The sequence below is a fragment of the Strix aluco genome, chromosome 1 (assembly GCF_031877795.1).
Source record: "Strix aluco isolate bStrAlu1 chromosome 1, bStrAlu1.hap1, whole genome shotgun sequence".
NCBI classification, from domain to species: Eukaryota; Metazoa; Chordata; class Aves; order Strigiformes; family Strigidae; genus Strix; species Strix aluco.
The window spans coordinates 91122092-91142415 of record NC_133931.1 but is presented as its reverse complement, the minus strand read 5'-3'; the positions used below and the strand labels follow the sequence as shown (position 1 = coordinate 91142415).

At 43.1% G+C, this 20324-nt stretch overlaps 1 protein-coding gene across 5 annotated transcripts in view; it reads left to right on the top strand.

The window, feature by feature from the left end:
- Positions 1 to 15662, top strand: part of RNF152 (ring finger protein 152) — a 48471-nt gene extending 32809 nt beyond the window's left edge. For all 5 annotated transcript variants that reach the window (XM_074826668.1, XM_074826652.1, XM_074826643.1 and 2 more), the window contains one exon: positions 11052 to 15662. In XM_074826668.1, the coding sequence (XP_074682769.1) occupies positions 11217 to 11828 (612 nt within the window). In that variant the 5' untranslated portion in view covers positions 11052 to 11216 and the 3' untranslated portion in view covers positions 11829 to 15662. The remainder of the gene's footprint in view (positions 1 to 11051) is intronic.
- The last annotated feature ends 4662 nt before the right edge of the window (positions 15663 to 20324 follow it).

Here is a 20324-nt window from a genome sequence, read left to right as displayed (position 1 = left end):
ACTTTTTTAGAAGGCCTTGAACCACCTGACCTTTCAAAGTGAGATTCTTTAGATCCTTAGCAAGAAACACCTGTAAAAACTGGCAATTCTCTCAATCATGTAGTCCTCTTCAGGCTTCGATCCCATCATGAAATGTGTCTTGTCTGTTGAAAATGCCCCACATTGTGATTATTTTTTTAAGCCAACGAGCAAAAAACGCTGAATAACAGTCTGACAACATGCTGCTATGAAACTGCTGCTGGTAGTTGGAGTGTATTTATCTCCTTTGCTTTTGCTAGACTGAGAAAGAAAAAGAAATCATGGTGTATTGCTAGACTTAAGTATTCCATATTCAGCAGTAGAGTGATGTGAGTAAGAGATAACTTCTGACTCACTCAGTGACTGACCACATCAGAAGAAAAATTGTTCCAGAGTCAGTACAAAAAGCTTTGTTTGCCCTTTGTGTTACCTTTTTATAAATTCCTTCTGAAAGAAAATAGTTAAATTGAAATGAAAGTTGAAATGAGATGAAATTTTAATGGAAATTACCATTTTTGCCTAAGGAGAAAGTATTTGCTTAATTTGATCTGAAACTGCTAAAGAATTTGTTCACCTCAAAACTACATTTCTTTAGTTAACACCAACTCACATGCAGAAATCATGAGACTGGCTTGCAAGACGGAGAGTGAAGTTTAAGGGTTCTACCTAATTGGGATTTGGGGCTTCTGAAGTTCATGTCTTCAGGTTTTTATTCAGAAAAATGGGGCTAGCAACTTTCTTTTTACTGAGTACTGAAGTGATTGTCCATAATCCTGAGAGCCTAGGACTCACCATGGCTGTATACTATCAGGATTGTGATGAAATCTTGAGCATTAGCAATATTATGCTAGTTATCTTTTCTAAGTTTGTTTTGCTGTTACATTGAAAGGACTGCAGAACTAGACCCAAAATTAAGAGGTAAAGCAGTTTGCTTTGTTTTGATTGTTTTGCTGTAGTGTAGTGTAACACAGTCCTTTCTGAGCATTTGCACTCCTTCATACAGCAAAAATACCGTATACTGTTAGTTAAGTGCTGCCAAATGGAGGGTCTTTTCACACTGAGATGTTTCAAAAGCAGCCAGACTTTGACTGGCAGAAGTATGATGAGTGATGTCTGGCTAGAACTTTGAAACTCACTGTAAAGAATGAAATACAACCTGACAAAAGCTTGGCAGGTCTGATAAACTTCTTGCAGCTACAGAAGGTGAGCGGCTCTTGGAATTGAATACCATCTCTGTGAAGAAAAGCAACAGTACGTTTCACATAATACAGGCAAGAATAGTTTATCTTCCTGTGCCTGAGAATTTGAGCAACCAGTTGCCAGTCCCCATCACACTGTAGCTGCTGGAGCAGATGGACCAGCTGTAATTTATCTCAGCCCACCGGAGAGGGTTGTGGTGGTGCTAACCCGAGTTGCTAACCTGAGTTACGGTTGTCACTCTCAAGAACACTGAATTGCTTAGCTGTGAGACTACTTTTGTTTGCAAACAATACTGGTTCATATGGAGGAAAGACTTGATGCAAATCCCCTCACTCTGTTCTAAGCTTCACCCCAGAAGTCCATCCATGGGAGTCTTCTCATTTCTCTCACAGGTATGCCCATGTCCATGGGCAGGAAGGAGAGAGCTGAGAGCCTTTCCTGGTGTCTGTTGTTTCACCGCTAGTCTGAAATTTTCCCTGGTGGTACTGAGGCTTTGAGTCATGATGTGGAGCTGGTTGGGTTAGTTGATGTGCAACCAGTTGGCTTAGTTGGAGCTTTTTTGGGAAGGTTGTGTTGTGTTTCCCCAGGTCGTACATTTTTAGGGTGGTGCAGGGGAAGCAAAAGTGTCTGCACTTAGAGATTATCTTCATCTGCTTGTGGCTGCTGACAACGGCTTTTGTAGTGGTTGTGTTGATGAATAGTGCATTAAGTTTGAAAATATGCAAACTGACCTCAAGAGCGTGTGTCATCCCTTTAACTTCAGTGGCTAATGTCAGGCCATGAGCTTCATAACTTGTCCGAACTGGAGCTTGTGGAGTGTTTATAGTCATGGGTAAAAACATGTGGTTTGGAAAAGTATTGTAAGAAGTTATTTATCCAGTATAGGCTGCTAAAGCTCTTTTGGAGGATTTTACTGGTGTTAAGACGGAGATAAATCACAAAATAGGAAATCATCAATATGTATGCAGTTCAGGCTTGGTCTAAGTCTGCTTGTGATCCATATTTGCAGTGAGGGTTGGACGGCTCCCAAAATTCAGGAAGTGAGGGTGGTATTAATATTACTAGCTGACAGAGTGTTACAGGGTGAATGATTAGTTTCCAATAAGAAAGGAGCTTTTGGATGGGTTCCAGTTCCTTCTGGTGTAGTCTGCAAACCAGAATGACCAGTGCCGTGACCTGGAGTAGTGGTAGCACTTATCAGAGACCGAAAATGCATGAAGATCACGATTCATCTGCATTAGGAAATGACAGAGCAGTTGACCTTGAGGAGGCATATTAGTTGGCTATCTTCCACTCTCTTGTGAAGATAAGCTCTTGGAAGGGGTTCTTCTGTGTTAGGACATCTGTTACAGCTTTTCTCTTGATAAACAGGGGGCTTTACTCCCTTGGGCTGCCCACTTAGCAGATTTCAGGAGAAAGGTAAAAAGATGAAAAGAGCTCCCCCCCGCCCTATCTAATGTCCTTCAAACTTTATTCTACTTCTTTATGGTCTATGAAAGAAGAGACTTTCCTTACTTACTGTTATGTGGCTTCTAATAAGATGTATTTTCCAATTTCTTAATCCCATCTATTTCAGTATAAAAGGATGTATTATTTTGATCCCTCTAGGTTTGTTGCAGTCTTTTTTTTTCTTTTTCTGAAGCAAAGAAATAAACAACCCCCGCCCACCCCCAAACAAAATAACCCCAAACCACCCAGCCCTTGAGAGCAGCTGTGTGAAGGTAGCTGTTCAGTGATGTGGGTTGCAGAATGATGTCCTCAGGAAGCGGTGCTGGGAGAGTTGCAGAGCATGTTAAGCAGGCGGCAGGTACGAGGCAGGAGCGCAGAGCAGGGTTGCAACTATTAAAACTCATTTGAAGGACTTTGGTTTTGGCATTGTATAGGCAGCGTGTGAATGTGTGAGTATCAATTCCTTTCTCTCCTCTTCTGTTTGGGCCTACAGGCAGGTAGGTTTTGACCCAGTTTTATCAAAACCCACTCAATGACCTGGAAGAGCGGTAGCACTCTCTCCTGTAACTATAGACTGGTGTCTTAATGCACTAATTTAAGCTGATTCCCACTCAATCACCAACTGACCTGTATCAGTGAAAAACGTCTGCATTTGAGCTTTATTTAAAATTACTCTTTTTTTTTTTTTTTGATGGTGTATTTTGTTAGTCTAATACAAAATCCTCAGGGGAGGGAGGGAAGAATATTTTAATTAAGTTTCTCTTCAGGTATCAGGCAAATTCCATCAATGGCAGATGAAGCATAAGGGTTTAATGGGAGAGCGGAGTTTGTCATTTAAGTGATCAAGTGCTTCATGCCTTGCTCTCTCTCAGCATTTTGAATATCACAGAATTCTGTCATGTTGCCATAAATGAAAATCTCTTGGAAGACATTGCATTGCATTTAGAAGCTGTTAATGAGAGCGAGTTTAACGTCCATAGCTTCTCCTGTAAGGTTGTGGGATTTTGACTTTAGTGACTTAACTTGTGACCTCACTTTAAGTTAGGAAGCAACTTCTAAATCTGTCTTTGCTAACCGCCTACTCTTTATGTCCTGGTCATAAATAACTACTGATGCTGCTTTTATTCAGGGGGTGAGGGGTAGATTTCTTTTCACACCACCCCTCTCAGCCCCATTCCTCTTGATGTCAGTTTGAATAGCAAATGGGTCTCACTTGTAAGTGGAAAAACCTGGCTTTTAATTCCTTTCACCCTGAGGTTTAGGAGTGAGTCAGGCATAATTAAGAGCAGCCAACAAAACTGAAGAAGTGCTAATGGCCCTGCAAGCGTTGGACTCAGAGTGGGATGTAGAAATGAGCACCATCCCTTGGGATGCTGAAAATGCCGGATATTTTGTTTATTTGCACATTGGGAGGAACCTTTGAATACCCTGTGCGGGGAAATTTTCAAGTTTGGGATGTCTCAGGACCACAGTCAGGTCTATCATCTTGTCAGCATACCCGTCGTGCAGGAAGAGAAACGCTAGGACTTACGGACAGCAGAAGTGGTGAGGAGTACCTTCACACTCCTAGTAGGGATGAGCTGCACCTGGGGGTCCCCTGTGCTGTGCCAGGCTGAAGGGAGCCTAGGAGATTTAGGGAACCACAGCTCTGGGGCAGCTTGACAAGTGACCTTGTCAAAAAGCTCCAGACGTGTCAGAGTTGGGCTGGTGAGGAGCAGGTCAGGCTCCCACCGCCTGGGCTCCAGGACCACCTGCACGGAGGGCTGCCAAGGGGTTGCGTGGGCAGGAAAGCTGTATGCTTTCTGCCTGTCTCAAATGGGCACATTGCTGTGGAATATTTTGATTTCAGATAGTGTTTATCACTGGTAGAGCACCTTGCATGAAACTGTCTGATGAGTGTAGTTGTACTGTTTTGACTCAGCAGTAAGAAACTGTACCCGTCATTTGCTGACCTGGCACGTTGCAGGTGATTAGTAGTGTTTACTGTTGGAACAAAGTGCAGCTTATCCTGGTCATATTTGACCAAAATAAGGTCTTTGGAGCCAGGGAATGTGGACGTGTCAAAGTTTGCAGATAAAAGGAGGGAGCAGCGCAGCTGGGGACCTGAGATGGAACAACGAGCAGCATGTGAGTCTCTTTCTGTTTTCTATAAACACCAAAGGTTGGTGCTTTCACCTGATCTGTTTTTGCCCCAAAACCGTAAACTTCTACATCTAGTTACATTCCTGTGGGTGACCTTTTTGCCTCTGTCTCCTGTTGCTAGGGCTGGCTGGTGACAATTTCTAAGGTAAATGTTGTGGGATGTTACCTTACAGCTAGGCTCCTTTTTCGTGATCCACCTCTGATTGCTCAGCTGCCAGAGAGGCAGGACAACTGCTGTCCTGTTTGATCTGCACTGTTGAGATCATCCAGAGCAGATTGTCTCCATCAGCATGGATACCCTGGCACTGGTTCATAGGATGTTGTAGGGTCATATATCACAGTTTCACTCATCTTTTGGTTTTTGTGGCTTTATGCATCTGGGAGTGTGTACACCTGATTCTCATCTTGGCAAGGGCTGGACTAAAGCTAAAGGAACAGTGCCAGCTTGCACTGGCTAAGGATTTGGCCAAATTAAAATGCTTTTGTTCTGCAATATTTTTGTGCAATTGTGAAGAACTAAGCGGAAACGATAGTGGGTGTAGGCTCATTGACTTAGAGGAAGGTGCCTGGAAAATAGGTAATTCTGGAGAGAAGAATGGATGAACTTTGTTGTCTTATTGCTAGCTTTTTGTCCCTCAAAATGCATATAGCCTCTCCGTTGTAATCTACATGGTGGATGAACAGTGTCCATGGAGATCACAGGCTCTCATAATTTTCATGGTCTATGGAAAAGCTGGTAAATTTAATGAAAGCCACAAAAAATCTCAGGCATACTGTGGAGATGCTGCCAGCTGGAAGAGATGGGGAGAAATGGGTGGTTTTCTGAGCTTTGTTGATTCTCTGTTACAAAAAAGAATTTGTCTGGAATCTGTCACCTCTGCCCAGTGGCTCATAAGGTGAAAAGTGGAGCTGTGATGAAGTTGTCCAGCTCTGAGGCAATCTGGGTGGTGCTTGCATGACCTTGGACCAACTGCTTCATCTCTCAGCACTTCTTTTCTTAGCTGATGAAAAGATATAATGATGATAATAGTTCTCTCTTAACAAGGGTGTTGTGATGAATAAATTAATTATTTGTTGTGCTGTTCTCAGTTACTATGGTAATTAGTGCTACAGAACAGCCTAAAAATAAGTAGCATCATCTAGTGAAGGATATTCAGGGGAAATCAGGTACTACGTCCTGGGCATTTCAACAGCCCCAGTGTGTTTTGTCCAAACATGAATTTGATGAAAACATGCATGGATGCTGAATTTTATAGCAGAAATCCGTCCAAATATTAAATATGTTCCTTCCTCCTCACTATCAGTTTGAAGCAACTCTAGCACATGTTTTCTTCCATATCTGTGGGCAGATGATTCTTGCAATTAGTTCCCTTATTGAGAACAGTACCCACACCCCACCCCCATCTCCTTTCCAGCCTAAGGGCACCTGAAATAAATGGATCTTTCTTCATCATAAATCATACATACTCAGTAATACTGTCAAAGAATTCTTAATGTGTTTGGGGAGTTTACGTAATGAACCTTCCTGAGAAAGGTGAAGTATCGTCAATGCCTTGCTGAAAGTCTGTTATTAACCTTGCTGTACAGCAAGTAGAGCATGCCTAAATACATGCATAAGTCTGTGCAAAGTTTTTGAGGCTTTCTTTGAGTGATCAGCTAACTACATCAACATGCCCTGAAGCCAGTCTCTAAAAATGTCATATGATGTTTAATCATCTGTGAATTGTATTAGATTCCATGGGCATCATTAAAGTATATTTTCAGCGCTTTCAAGCTAATATAATTTTGGGCCCTAATAAGTTAGAAGGTATGTGTGAAGATAGTTTCTCCCGTGGAGGCAGCACCCCTTCAAGGCTGTCGCTTCCACTGCTTAGTACCACTGGGGTTGTCCTTACATAGAAAAAAATATTACATCAGTAAGCAAGGATTTGCCATTACTCTGACTTGTTGTCCAACTCCTGTCATGGATGTTCAATGTCTTTCTCTGCACTGGGTTCCAAAACCAGCTGTGTTTTCTGAGCTGGCCAGTTGGGGACCACTTTATAGTTAGAGTTTGTGCAGAGCTTTCTCTGCAGCAAACCTGTGCTTTCTTCTTTCTCTCACTGTCTGTAGCTGTGCTATACTAGCTGCAGCAACCTTCATCTGTTCACCCCCTGTAGAACCTCCCTATGTGGTGCTGGGAAGCTATGAATTGCAAGAGAACAACAAATGTTCCATCCCCCTTCCTGGGGAGTAGAAAGTTGATACCTTGGCATTACTGGCCTCCTGCTCACCCAAAAAAAAGAGCTTGGGGCTCTGCTGTGGCTTCCAGCAAGGTACCGGCAGAACAGATAGCATGACTGACAAACAGCTGAAATACCTGTTTTAGTCTCTCCAGACATTTGTTGCTCTTGAGTCACACAATCATTTCTCAAATCTTAAAAATTCTTGGCTCATACAGAGGGCAGCCCAAATCTGCAAGGAGGACCTTTGTGCTGTGCTCTCAGCCACCCAGCTGTACTTTGATCATCTACTGCAGGGGTCATCAGCTTTGCAGGTTCATCCCTGGGTCTCTGTAACTGCTTGTGAATCTCTTGTCTCGCTAGCCAGCGGCAGCCCTGTGGATGTTGGGCAGACCCACAGCAAGGGGAAGAGGGTGCGGGGGAGGCAGAGAGGTCTTCTTTTCAAGGCCTGTCTCTTTTCACTTCCTTTGCTCCTGCTGCACCTTTCTGACACTTGAGTTTTGGAGCTTGTGGACTTCAGTACACAGTTAGGTTTTATTTGTGTTACTTGTTAGATCTCAGCCCTGAAGAACTTCCAGTTGCTGTCAGGTTTGTGCCAGGCAGAGTCGCTACTCGCAGTTGTCTGTTTGTGTGTATAGTTTCACTGCCATAGTCCCCAGCTGCCCTCCCTTCCACGTGTGTGCCCCTATGCACACATACATACGCTGTCTCTTTTGTGGAGACTTACAGATATCCCTGACAGTCTTTTCTGATTTTCCCCACCCTGTTTTCCTGTCAACAGTCCCCTCTGCCCCCCTTGGGCATTGCTGGGTGATGAGAGCAAATAACAACAAAACAATGTTTTTGGCTGATGTTTGCTGTCAGCTGCGCTCTCATGTGCAGCCCAGCTGCCTCTTGGTCTTCGTGCTCAAAGTGCCACAAAAAGCCCGGTGTTCACCTGTGATAGCTCAGTACCTCCAACTGATCTGGGGGTGCGTTGATCACAAACTAGAGAATTCAGTTCCCTGTCCAAGAGGAGGTCTGCTGCAGTATTAAATCTTCTCATAGTTATTAAAGTGGTATGAAAGAGCTCCCGTGGCTTTTTCCTTCCTAACTACGTACTGCAAAATGAATCACATAGATCTTATGCAGTTTAATTCTGACTGTAGATGACAGCTTGACTTTCTTTTATCCCCAAGCTGAGCTGTGGCAGAGTGCAGGAGGGTTGTGGGGCTTTCAGTATGGTTGGGAATAAGGTTACATTGCACCCATGAAGGTACATGCCCAACCTTTGAACAAGACAGTGTCAGCAGAGACCAAGGAATTAGGTGGCTGTGGCTACTTTTTAACTTGTCTTTAGACATATTCTGAAGGAATCATACTAACCTCGCTGCTTACCAGTTGTGTTACCACTGATCTGTCAAAATAGACCTCTGATCATTATTTGAGACATTTTGGGAAAGTAAGAAATGTCATAATTCAGAATAGGTATATGCACAATGCAACCTTGTACTTGAAATAGTTTGTAGTTGTTCTTTCAGGGGAAAAAAAAGGAAGGGGAAAAAAGTGTAACTCGACACAGTTGGAAGTCACTGTTGCCTTGATTCAGCACCAAATCAAATGGAGCTGTCACTATATTTACAGCTTCTGCAAATATATCCATGCATATCTGAACAATGCGTGTCATGTAGGTGGTAAGCCGTATCCTAACCTTTTAATTTGGCTCCATTCTTTTCCTTCTTCTTCCTACAGATTGCACTAATGATTTAAAACTTTGACTTCCTGGAAAAATGCTTCACAGCATTACCTAGCTTTCAAACCAGCCGAGATCTTGTTGGGATGGATTTCTTCTTTTTCCTTAGGGCACTGTTTGCCTGGAGGTGACTCTTGTTTTATTTCTCAGTTCTGAATACCTCATCTCATTCTTTCCTAGCACCGATCTTTTACTGTAAGGATGTCACTGGGACAGGGATGAGGGGCTTGATAGTGCATGAGTATATGACTCCTGGACAATGATATGTGGTCAGAAAAATTATCTTGATCCCAATCACATCCACAGAAACTGGTTTACCTTTAGCACTGTAAGTGGAGAAAGATTGTTGAAGGTGGCATCAAAATGAGGTCAGAGAACTTCACCAGTTCAGTTCATTGACATCCAAAATGTAGAGGGCAGAGCTCCTGTGCAGAGGTACTGATTTACATCTGCAGAAGGAGTGCTTCCACTCTGTTTTTAAACATAAGCCTTACCTTCTGAATTTCCAGGCACTGGGGCTTTCTCTCAAAATTTTCTAGGATTGTGGATAGCTCTTTCCATTTTTCTGTCAGTTGAACGCTAGTCTTTTAATGACCCCTTCTGACAGTCTTCCCTTTGTGCCTGCCTGTACCATAGGGATATGGGGATAGTAACAGGAAGGAGAGGATAAAGAAGATAAAACCTCTACACATTTTCTTGCACTTTCCCTCGGTGCATCAAGCAGGTGGGCAGTGAATGCATAGCCCCTTCTGTGGCAGTGTTAGGCTCCCTCTGCACACAGAGTATCTGTTAACCCCATGTGTATGTAATATGGTGCCAGTGCAGAGCAGGTGCCGCATGGGCCCATGCTGGCTTCATGCTGGCAGGGTCTCTCCCAGTGGTGGCTTCTGTGCCGTGTTCAGGGAAAGCATCCCAAAAGTGACATTCGGGCAGCTGGCACGTGCTGTTTCCCCCCGTAACCGTTGCCCGTGTTTCACAAGCTCCTGCCTTTGTAACTGCAGCCCCTGCTCCCTCCTGAGTCAGGACTGTCACTATGTGTTTGTTGAAGCGTCTTGTGAGCCAAAATCCGCAGCTGTTGCGAAGTCGGCAGCAGGGCCAGTTCTGCCAATGTCCATCTGAAGAGATGATGTGTATTTTGTTTTCCTTATTCAAATAACAGTAACTGCCAGAAGCAGGGTATGGGACAGTGTGGTCCAGAGGGCTGTCCTGCATTGCAAACCCCACATCTATGCCTGCCTTCTCTTCCCGAATGACGTTATTTCTGTTTTACTGACGTCACCCATCGATTAGCATGTTGCAACCTAGTTGATATGATCTGGAGGGAAGAGTAAGAAATAATTGTATGGAAAGGAAGACCCCCTTCATATGATCATGTGTTGGAGTGACCAAAATCAAGCAAAGCTAAACAACTCACTGTGAAAGTAAACACAGCTGAATTTTTTTGCATAGCTATAAGAAATAAGTGGGGAAATGAAAAGAATCCCTTTATGATGAATAGTTTAGAACAAGTTTAATAAAAATTTGCCTTTAATTCAGTGCATTAACAGATTGTTCTTGTGGCATTGGTGGTCCTGGGTCTAAACAGAGCCAGGTATGAGTCTAAGCAGAGTCTCAGGTGAGGTTTTCATCAGTGAGAAGGTTTATATTTCATGTTCAACAAGCTGCTCCTGTAACCAGTCAAACAGTTAATTTGACTGAAAACAACGCCATTCCTTTTCATTGTGCTCAAGTATGGGTGTTTCAGTACAGTTACTTGGTTGCTCATTCATGCACAGGCATGAGTTCAGGAGTCTGTGGAAATGCATCCATTTCAACTTTTTCTTTCCCCCACCTTTCATTCAGAATTAGTGGTTGAGCCAAATAGCTAAAAATCCTCAGGGGTTTAAAGGATTAAATGAGAACAATTCTTAAGGTGCAGGAAGGGCTGAAAAGTCCTGAAAATATGACAGGAGGTAGATGCTGAAGGACCTGCTTAGTGAACTACAGCCTATCCTGTTATGTGTATAAATATAACTGTGAGTGGCGCACTGATGGGTTGGTAGAAATTTTATAGCTGCCAAAGAAAAAAAGAAATAAAAGGGAGATCTAGTGATGGCTGACCTGAATGTTTGCTGCTGGGCGGTTTGGTGAATCCAGTGGGAAGATGCTTTCTTGTTAAGGGTTGCAAATTTGTTTCTCCTGCCAGATTACAAGGTCAGCGCTAGTTTTCATTCCCCCTTAGCTGAACTCTTTGTTCCCGCTGGTTTTTGTAAGTAACTTGTTCCTTCACATTTTTATGTTTGTCTCAGGTACTGAAAGGTTCAGGCCGGGGGTTTTCCTGCACTCTCCGTAGCTGCTGCCCAGTGCTGCTCTGAGGAGAAGCAGCAGCAGGAAGGCAGGTGCTGCCCGTCGGCTGCAGGGTGCCGGAGTGGGGCTCGTCACGAAGCCTGCTGTACCTCTCTGCGCTAGCCACCATGGAGACCCTGTCCCAGGACTCTCTGCTGGAGTGCCAGATTTGCTTCAACTACTACAGCCCCCGCCGGCGGCCCAAGCTGCTGGACTGCAAACACACCTGCTGCTCGGTGTGCCTGCAGCAGATGAGGACCAGCCAGAAGGACCTGCGTTGCCCCTGGTGCCGCGGGATCACCAAGCTGCCACCGGGGTACTCTGTGTCGCAGCTGCCCGATGACCCCGAGGTGATCGCTGTCATTGCAATCCCCCATGCCTCAGAGCACACCCCAGTCTTCATCAAACTCCCCAGCAATGGGTGCTACATGCTGCCCTTGCCCCTCTCCAAGGAGAGGGCACTACTGCCTGGAGACATTGGCTGCCGCCTCCTGCCCGGCGGCCAGCAGAAGTCCCTGGCAGTGGTGACGATCCCGGCGGAGCAGCAGCCGCTGCAGGGCGGCCTTCCCGCCGAGGGGGGAACGGAGGAGCCGGACAGGAGAGGTGTTGTGAAAAGCTCCACCTGGTCAGGGGTTTGCACTGTGATCCTGGTGGCCTGTGTCCTGGTGTTTCTCCTGGGCATCGTCCTCCACAACATGTCATGCATTTCCAAGCGCTTCACGGTGATCTCCTGTGGCTGAGGCTGGGGGTGTGCTCCCCCGGGGGTTGGGTCGGGTCGGTGGGTGGTGGTGGTATTGAGCGAGACAATTCACTGCAGCTTTGCCCAATGACTGCAGAACGCTGCGCACCGGCGCAGCGGCCCGGCCATGGCCCCCAGCAGTGCGGCCTCAGGCCTCTCGGCAACGTGTGGAGAAAATCATGTCCCGTGTCTGGCGGCAGCGGCACTGAGGAGGACTGCATGCATCACCATAATCATTTATCAAAGGGACTGCAACTTAGAGTGATTTTTTTTTTTTTTTTTTTTTTTATCCTGTTACAAAATTAAAGACATCTGTGTAGCTGGTTATACTGTGAAGTATACAGTATGAGCTCTTCTCTAAACACAGTAGATTAAAATCAAAACTGCTTCGTGTAGAACTAAAGGAGAATTGGCGTGTGACTCTGTACAAGGTGTTCAATACCAGTCCAGACATGCATTATTTTTTAATGGGGGAAGGGGGGGAGACTTGTAAAAACCAAGAAATCATTTATCTAGTAAGGCATTTTATATGTTTTAAACTGCACATTAATTAAACCAAGTTAGGGAGTTGTACCGATAACTTTTAAACCAAAATGTTTTACAAGCAATCATTTCATTCCATGGTGTGTGTTTTTTGCCTCTCTTTTTTTTTCCCCATTTTTTTCAAACTCCAGGGAAGTGGAATTTCCAGCATCTTTTATTTGAAGAAGCTTCTAAGCAGGGAAGCGAAGTGGCCTAGGAGGAGTACCTAAAAATGCAGCCAGAACACTTCTGCATAAATGGCTTCACACAAAGGATGGCTTTGAATGTTAAACATTGGACATACTGGTTAACCTCCAATCTGGCAGCAGCGCTTTCCAGAGACCTGGCCTTCATAGCTATTAGTGAAGGAATGGGTCGTGAGAAGTCCTAGGACTCCTCCTGCAAGGATGTGATAGCAAATTGTTGCTCTTCTTTTTCTAGAGGTTGGGTTTTCCTAATTGTTTTAAAAGAATTTAGACCTATCTTGCCTCCCTCTTTCCTAGGAGATGCAACTGTACACCCATAGATGGTGTGACAGAGGAGTTGCTCTAAGGGAGCCTCACCATCCCAACTGAGACCAAGGACCCTTATATGCAGTCATCTAGTAAGAGGCAGTGACATAGCTGGGAGGAGAACCCAGGCCAACCTAACCCTCTACTGGGTGGGCTACCCCTCCTAAACCACTGTGGCTGTCTTGGTGTTAAAATAGGTGAGCATAATGGACCCTTTCCCCACATTTCAGTCTTATAAGTGTTGGTTTTCATAAGGACAGATTTGAGAAAAACACAGGTAGTGTGTTTTGGGTTTTTTGTTTGTTTTTTTCCAAATACCTGTGAGTGTCGTGAGACCTCAGTCATTTGCAGCTCACTTCTTGGAAAGAGCAAAATTCCTGAACCTTCACCGCAGTAGCATACCTTGCTCTAAGCAGTCCCACTAGCTTTAGTAGTACTGCTCGTAAGTAAAGTAGAGCTCAGTGTGAATTCGTGTATTTGACAAGTCAGAAAGCTGAAACTGGTGTGAGATTTAGGGATTGGATTAAGGGGCACATGACAGACCCTTAATAAGATGAAAAATCTATAGATTTGCACTGCTGCTTTTTGCAAGTACAAAGCGTAACCTCCCTGAAGCGTGACCTCTTGTCATCTGTCTCCTGCTCTTTCTAATAATTAATTAGAGATTGCTCAATGCCATATTATAACACCGGAGAACATAATTTTGACTATGCAGTGCCCAAGTTGGCCCTGTAGACGTCCGTGGTTTTCTGGTTGTATCACAAAATCCAATTGCTGGTTCAAAATAAACACTCTCAGCTAGGACTTCTGTCAGGAACATACCTCTGACTTCATGCTGGATTTCTTCCCCTCCTGTTCCCAAACCACCATGTTATTCCTTGATTCCTGTTAACTGAAGAATAGCATATACGGTGCTTAATTGTTATGGTGTGTGTTGGGTCATGTATGCAGAGAAACCATTGTGCTGATTTTTATCTACTGTCATATGTATGCATAGCACAGCAAAAAAACCCCCATCCTCAGATAACACATTCAATGCCTCTTTCATGCAAGGCCCACGTGCAGTATGCCTTGAACCTGGCTTATGAGTTATTGTAATTACATAGACACCTCTCTGCAGCATTGTTTAATTTGGTTGCAGTAGGGAATAGCAGATATTCCAAAACATGTCTTGTTGAACGTGCTAGTCTTTTGTTGCCAGTAGGTAACCAGATTTCTAATGACATCTATGCTATGCTGCTTATTGTGTAAAGGAAAGCCAGTTCACAAAAAAATATTGCCTTTATAAGACTCTTGAGGAAGTGACCAGATACAGGACTCGACCCTCTACTGCCTTATCCCCTGTAGCAATTGCTGGGTGTACCAGGAGCATATAGCATAGCTGGAAGATGCTCCAAGAACAGTGCTGATGCATTTTGCACCAGTTTCTGCATTTGTTTATCTGAGTTGTCAATGACCGCACAAAAACGCGAGGCAGTCAAAGAGCAGGTGCTGGAGATAACGTTGATCTCCTTCTGGCCGTACCTGCCTGACTGAAGCTCTTGAGGCCGAGGTTCTCTGGCGTTGCAAAGAACAGGTGTCTTGAAAACTGCCCTCTTCGTCCCTATGTGGAGGGTGCAGTATGAAAGAGAAATCAGAAATTAGGTTAAAATACCACACTGCATAACACATTATGCAACAGGCAGACCTGGAGTTTATCCGGTATTAATGACGTAAGTATTATATTAGCAGAATACCATCCTGTATTACGTAACACAGTACATTGTTTTGTTAATATGAATTTCCTGTACTTTTTGTGCCTGCTGAAATGCATGTTTGACCTAATTTCTGATCCAGACATTTGCCTGCTCACAGCCTTGTGTAAGAGCAATAAGTAAAACCTCAAGATTTTTGCCTGCGTGTGCGCGCACGGTGTGTACGTTCATTCCGTTTTATAAATAGGAGTTCTGGAGATGTTTTTGTTCTGGCTTTAGACTGTGACTATCATTTTAAATTTACAGCTGCCATATCATGTTGGATCACCTAGCTTTTTTGCTGACTTGTGTAGAAGTGAACTAAGTAGTTTGTTGTAATGTACAGTGTTAAAGTGTTTCTCAAGTATGTTGATAGTCATACTACTTTAAAAATGCAGTGCAGTCTGTCACATTCCTTGGTCCAATACCTGGCATTAAAAAGTGATATTGCTATATACACCTCTAACTTTTTTCTTGTCTTAAAAATAGCCTTGTCTTTGTAATTTTTCTCTGTGGAGAAACACATTTGGACTTGTGTCAAAATCATCAGGTTCTGGGCTAGTTTTTGTTCTTTGGCATCCAGTAAGAAATCGCTGCCCAGTTCCACCAAAAAAAAGAAGGAAATTTACTGTGACACAGTACTGTTTGAGCAACCAAAATTTATGCTAAAAATTGTGGGTAATTACTCAGGCACCTGCATTTTTAGAGCAAATCTGTATGAATGTGTATTTATTTGCTTGTTTAATGGGAAGGATGTGTGTGTTGGGGTCCAGCTTCATTTCTTTTCTTGGAGGATCTCAGCTTCCATTTTCGGCTTGTGCTTTCTTGGCAAACAGACTTTAGGGTTCACTCTGTGAAATTTTGTTTAATGAATTTTAAAAATTCAAAATATGCAATTTTGGTATGCGGGATTTTTTTAGGAAATTGTGTGTTCAGTAATTGTTCATGCTTAACCAAGATGTAAAGGAGCCTGGATGTTTTGTAAACATGGAGCAATCATGAGTCCAAAGTTTCATCTTTAATAATGAAACTCAGTCTGAATAAAACATTAGCAGGAAAAGAATGGTATCAAGTGAATTATGGTACCTCTGTTACTTTGCCATCAAATGAAGAGCATGGAAGGGAGTTTGGCAGAATTGATCTGTATTTTATGAGGGGGTGGCTGAAATTCAACTCGCAGCATTTTAGGGCAAAGTGTTAACTGCGGGTTGTGGTAAATAGTAAAAGGTTGTTTGTATTTTAATTACCTTGGAATACAGACTTATAGCTGATGACTACTGAGCCACACAACATTTTTTTTTTTTCTTTTCCTTTTCTGTTTTAATCAAATGACTTAAAAGTTTAAATGTTTTGCTTATGGAAGTGAGGGATTATTGGCCTTGACTTAAGCATGTATTGGTCAGACTGGCACGCTGGCTTCCCCTTCCCATTGAGCCCCCCTTTTCAGTCACATTATTATTGTTGGAGCCCTGGGCAGCCAACCTTTCTAATATTGCAAATGCTTTCTGGAGTAGAGATGGCTGACGTTGCACTGGTTTTGTTACATTCACAACAGGGCTAAACCAAAACCAAACAATTCATACATGATTTGAGCTCTTCTGTAGGTGTCCCAGTATCAAAAGCTCCAGGCACCAGTCTACTGTGTAAACTGGTCCAAGCCTCTGTGTTCCCTGGATTTTTTCACAGCAATGCCACATTGTGGAGGATGTTGCTTTCTCCCAGTCATGGAACTGGGCTCTACCCACCATCCACAGCTAAACTGCCCCCAGGCAATGTGGCCTGCTGGCATGAGACATGCGTGAGTCCTGCAGGAGACATTCACATGTCAAGTGAACACATCTCAGGTAAACGTTGGAGTTGAAACTTCCTTATCCTAGTTGCACAGAAAGCATGGCTTGAGATTTGTTTTTTCCAGACTTTTTCTATGGCCAGATGGAGGGGGGAGGGAGGGAAGAAGGTACATGGCAGCAAATGAGTCCAGTATCATCTGGGGGGTTGCTGAAGGATCTGCTGGCCCTGAAGGCAAAATTTTTTGTGCAAGAGCTTCTGTAGGACAAGATTGTCTGGAAATGCTGTAATGGATTTACAGTGTGTTAGTGACCTCTCCGGTGCTGTGCACTGTCTGTAGGCCTGACAGCTGGGGCTGTTGTGTTCTTTCTCTTTGTCACTTTATCTCTTGCGTGCTCATGTCAACAAGCAAAGCTGCTTGCTTCATCCTCAAGTTGAATGACTTTACAGGCATTTCTTAAGTTGCCCTGAACATCTCTAATGAAAAAAACGATCTTCCAAGTTCAGTGAAATTTAATGCATAATAAATGGTCGGAAAATGCATTTTTTCAAGCATTTCCTTATGCTTCAATACATTTTAATATAAGTTCTAAATAATTCCTGTATTTTTTGTGCTAAGCATGTTCCTGAACATCAGAGGCAATTCTGAGGGATTAGATAAGATCCACAGCCGGAAGAAAATATTTCCTATCCCCCCTATCCATCCCACAGTCCCTTTCAGATCTACACAAGTCTGTTTTCACTGTCCTCATCTATATCACACTGAAGTGCTTAAGTGTGGGGATGAAGTGGGGACTCATGGACATGTATGGAGCCTCTATACATATGAGTACAGGGGGATGCATTTCCATGCCTGGGGGGTGGTATGCACACAGCACGTGCTCACATGTAGTAGAGACGCCAAGAGGATTAATGAAAGGGCCTTATGCTCTTTTATCTCCAGAAGGTCATGTACTTTATGGTGCTGGGATGATGAGGTGCTGAGATAACTTGGTAGCATGAAGCCTAGGTATCGCTACCTGGGTTTCATGTGGGATGAGCTGCTGCCCACTCTGAGCTGTCTCCTGCAAACCAATTCCTACTGCTGTTGGATGGGACTCGCTGCTCCACAGGTGATGTCTCGTCTGGGGTTCAGGTGAGGAGCCACATCATTTCCCTGTGCCTCCAGGCTGGGATGTCCACCCAAAAGGGGACAGATGCCTGGGCTTTTAGTTTATCAGGGGTCTGTAAGTTCAAGTGGAGGTCTTTTGAAACAGAACTGCATAAAGCACTGCTGAAAGCTTGAAGGCAACATACATTCTCGTCCTGAACTGGTTTGAAAGAGTAAAGAAAGGGTGCAGAAGGAGAAGGACACCTGGAAATGAGCATATGATTAGGCAGTAGCTTGGAAATTCAGATCTGACTGTGCAAAAACATCTACTGGGCATGTTTCGCAGTGGCCTGCATATGTCATTTCTGTCAACTTGTATCTTGAGCATGGCAGTGAAACTCCAGATCTTGCTTTTCCTTCAACACCTTTGAGCTGGAGGACTGCCTATTTCAAAAGTGCTGTTTTTCACCTAGTTGAAAAACTTGATGTGTGTGCAGAAATTTTTTAGGGTACTGAAGCATCACTGAAGCTCAGGACTCAAACACAAGCTGAACAGGAATTCAGTAGGAAGAAGCTGGGATAAAAAAGAAGGCAATGCCTTGAATTCTTGGTGCGTGCAAATGTGTGACATTGTTTAAAATAAAAACTTGTTTTATTTGCATGTAGGTATAAAAGCAGGTGGCCATCTCCCAGGACAAATAAGGAAGTTGACAAAGTTGGTAATGCCAAGCAGCTAAAGACAGGATTTATTGAACCTGTTACATCTGAGAAGCTGAAAACAGAAGAAGTGGCTATTTGGTACTGCTATGGCACTCAAAAGAAATAGTAGGATTAGACTGGAGGTCTGTAGCTTTCTGGCTTCGTTTTCTAGATGGAGTAAATAAAATAAGAGAAACCTGACTAGTTTCATGCTGAAGGTTATTTACTTGCTTATCTTGAGAATTAGAAAAAGATGTGTGTGTGCTGTCACTGCGCTGATTGGTTTTGGAAGCATTGCTTTACAGGTGCCTGCATGCAGTGATTGGGTCTGAATCATTGGGGTTTACATCTGCTTGAGAGAAATCTGGATCTGCCTCCAGATCTGAAAACATCTTCCCCTGCAAGGTGGTTTGAATTTAGGTTGTCATTGTAGAGTGTGTGATCTCGCTCTGAAGAATTTAACAACGGTGGCGGATCTTACAGTACTTACTTTCAAAGCAGTGTGTCATAGGATAAATGCGTGTGGCTGACTATGAGCATAAAAGGAAGCTCAGTTCCCAAGCATGGCCAATTTGCTGATTGAACTGCAAATGAATAATTTCTTGCTTAAATTATTTGGAATAGTAGTTGTAGATGTTTCTCAAAGATTTGCTTAAGAAATGTATTGAAATATTTGGGACATGATTTAGGAAAATGTGGTAACTGAGAAAGCACTAAAGCATCAAATCTGAGGAAGGTGAAGGGATTCGGTCATACATGATTAAATTCTTGAATAGAGGTGATTTAGGTGTTTGTTTCTTGATACTTGGCTAGTCTGCATGATTCTTAAAGAACATCTGAAGTAACAAGTGTTGCTTTGGGGAAGGTTTTATTTTGAAATTTGAAAGCACATTGACTAGGAGAGACTCTGTAATACCCCAAGGCAGTTGTTTTCAAGATGTAGAAACCTGTATTTCTATAACTCCTATTTTTAATTGCTCATTGTACATAACTGAAAATTCTTAACTCAAAGGAAGCTTGCAGTTCAAACCCACACCAAAACCCACCCTAGGAATCCAGAGTATTGGTGATTTTAAAAACTCAGGAGAAATAAACTGTATTCAAATCACTGCCTTCCTGCTGTGCTGAAATGCTGAGGGATTTGTTAAACCTACAGGTTGATAAAACTGAATCCCTGCTTAATGATTATAGTTGCTAAACTGACTAACTGCAATGGATACATAGCGTGTTCTTTCTTTTCCTTTCTGACCTCCTCTGGTTTAGAGAAGACAAGATTTGGACAGTTGCAGCTGGATTGAACAGCCTGATAAAGAGTTGTAAAACGTTACCAGCAAGGACCATGGTTTTGTGATAAACAAAGAATTGCAACACTGAATGTCTTTCGGCAGCCATCCAGGCAGAACAAGCAGGCAGCAACTCCAGCAAACCTCTGGAGAGAATAGAGAGAAATGTTGTCAGGAGTACTGGATAAACGAGGATATTTTTTAATACCCCACATACTGTCTGTGTTCGTTATTGCTGATGCCTGGCATCTTTGGGTTTGGGTTCTTTCTTTTGTCCTTTTATGACACAAAACTTAAAAAGCACTTTGTACTACTTGCTTACAAGCATGCCATCTCCTGTTTCCTCTTCAGCCCATTCTTTGGCCAGCCTGTTTCCCTACAGATTTGCAAGGAAAAACCTAGCTTTGTATATATGAGTGACTGCAAATTTCTGCTGCATTTTCAGTGATGAAAATGGTAACAAGTCTCCACAGAAATAGGAACATCTCCAGGGCTCCACACAGTGTTTTATTTACCTCTTTGTCTACTGTTATTATCATAGGTCCTCTCTAAATGAGTATTTTGGATTATTGTTTCTTTACTATAGCCCTAATATTTTGGAAAAAAAAAAGGCAAAACGAGAAAATAACTAGAGACTAGAAATTATTTGCACAATTTGATTTTTAAGATAAGATCATTAACAGCATTTTTGGGTTTTTTTGTTCAGTGTATCGGTGACATTAATTTTGTGATTCTACTTCCTTTGGTAGGGGAGGGAGATAAGGAAGAAGAAATCCATGTTCATGGCTTGATTAGGTCTGCTGAGTTTCAAAATGTATGTATGTGCTTCTGTTTTGTAATACCTCATAAACCTCCTAACAGCTGAAAACT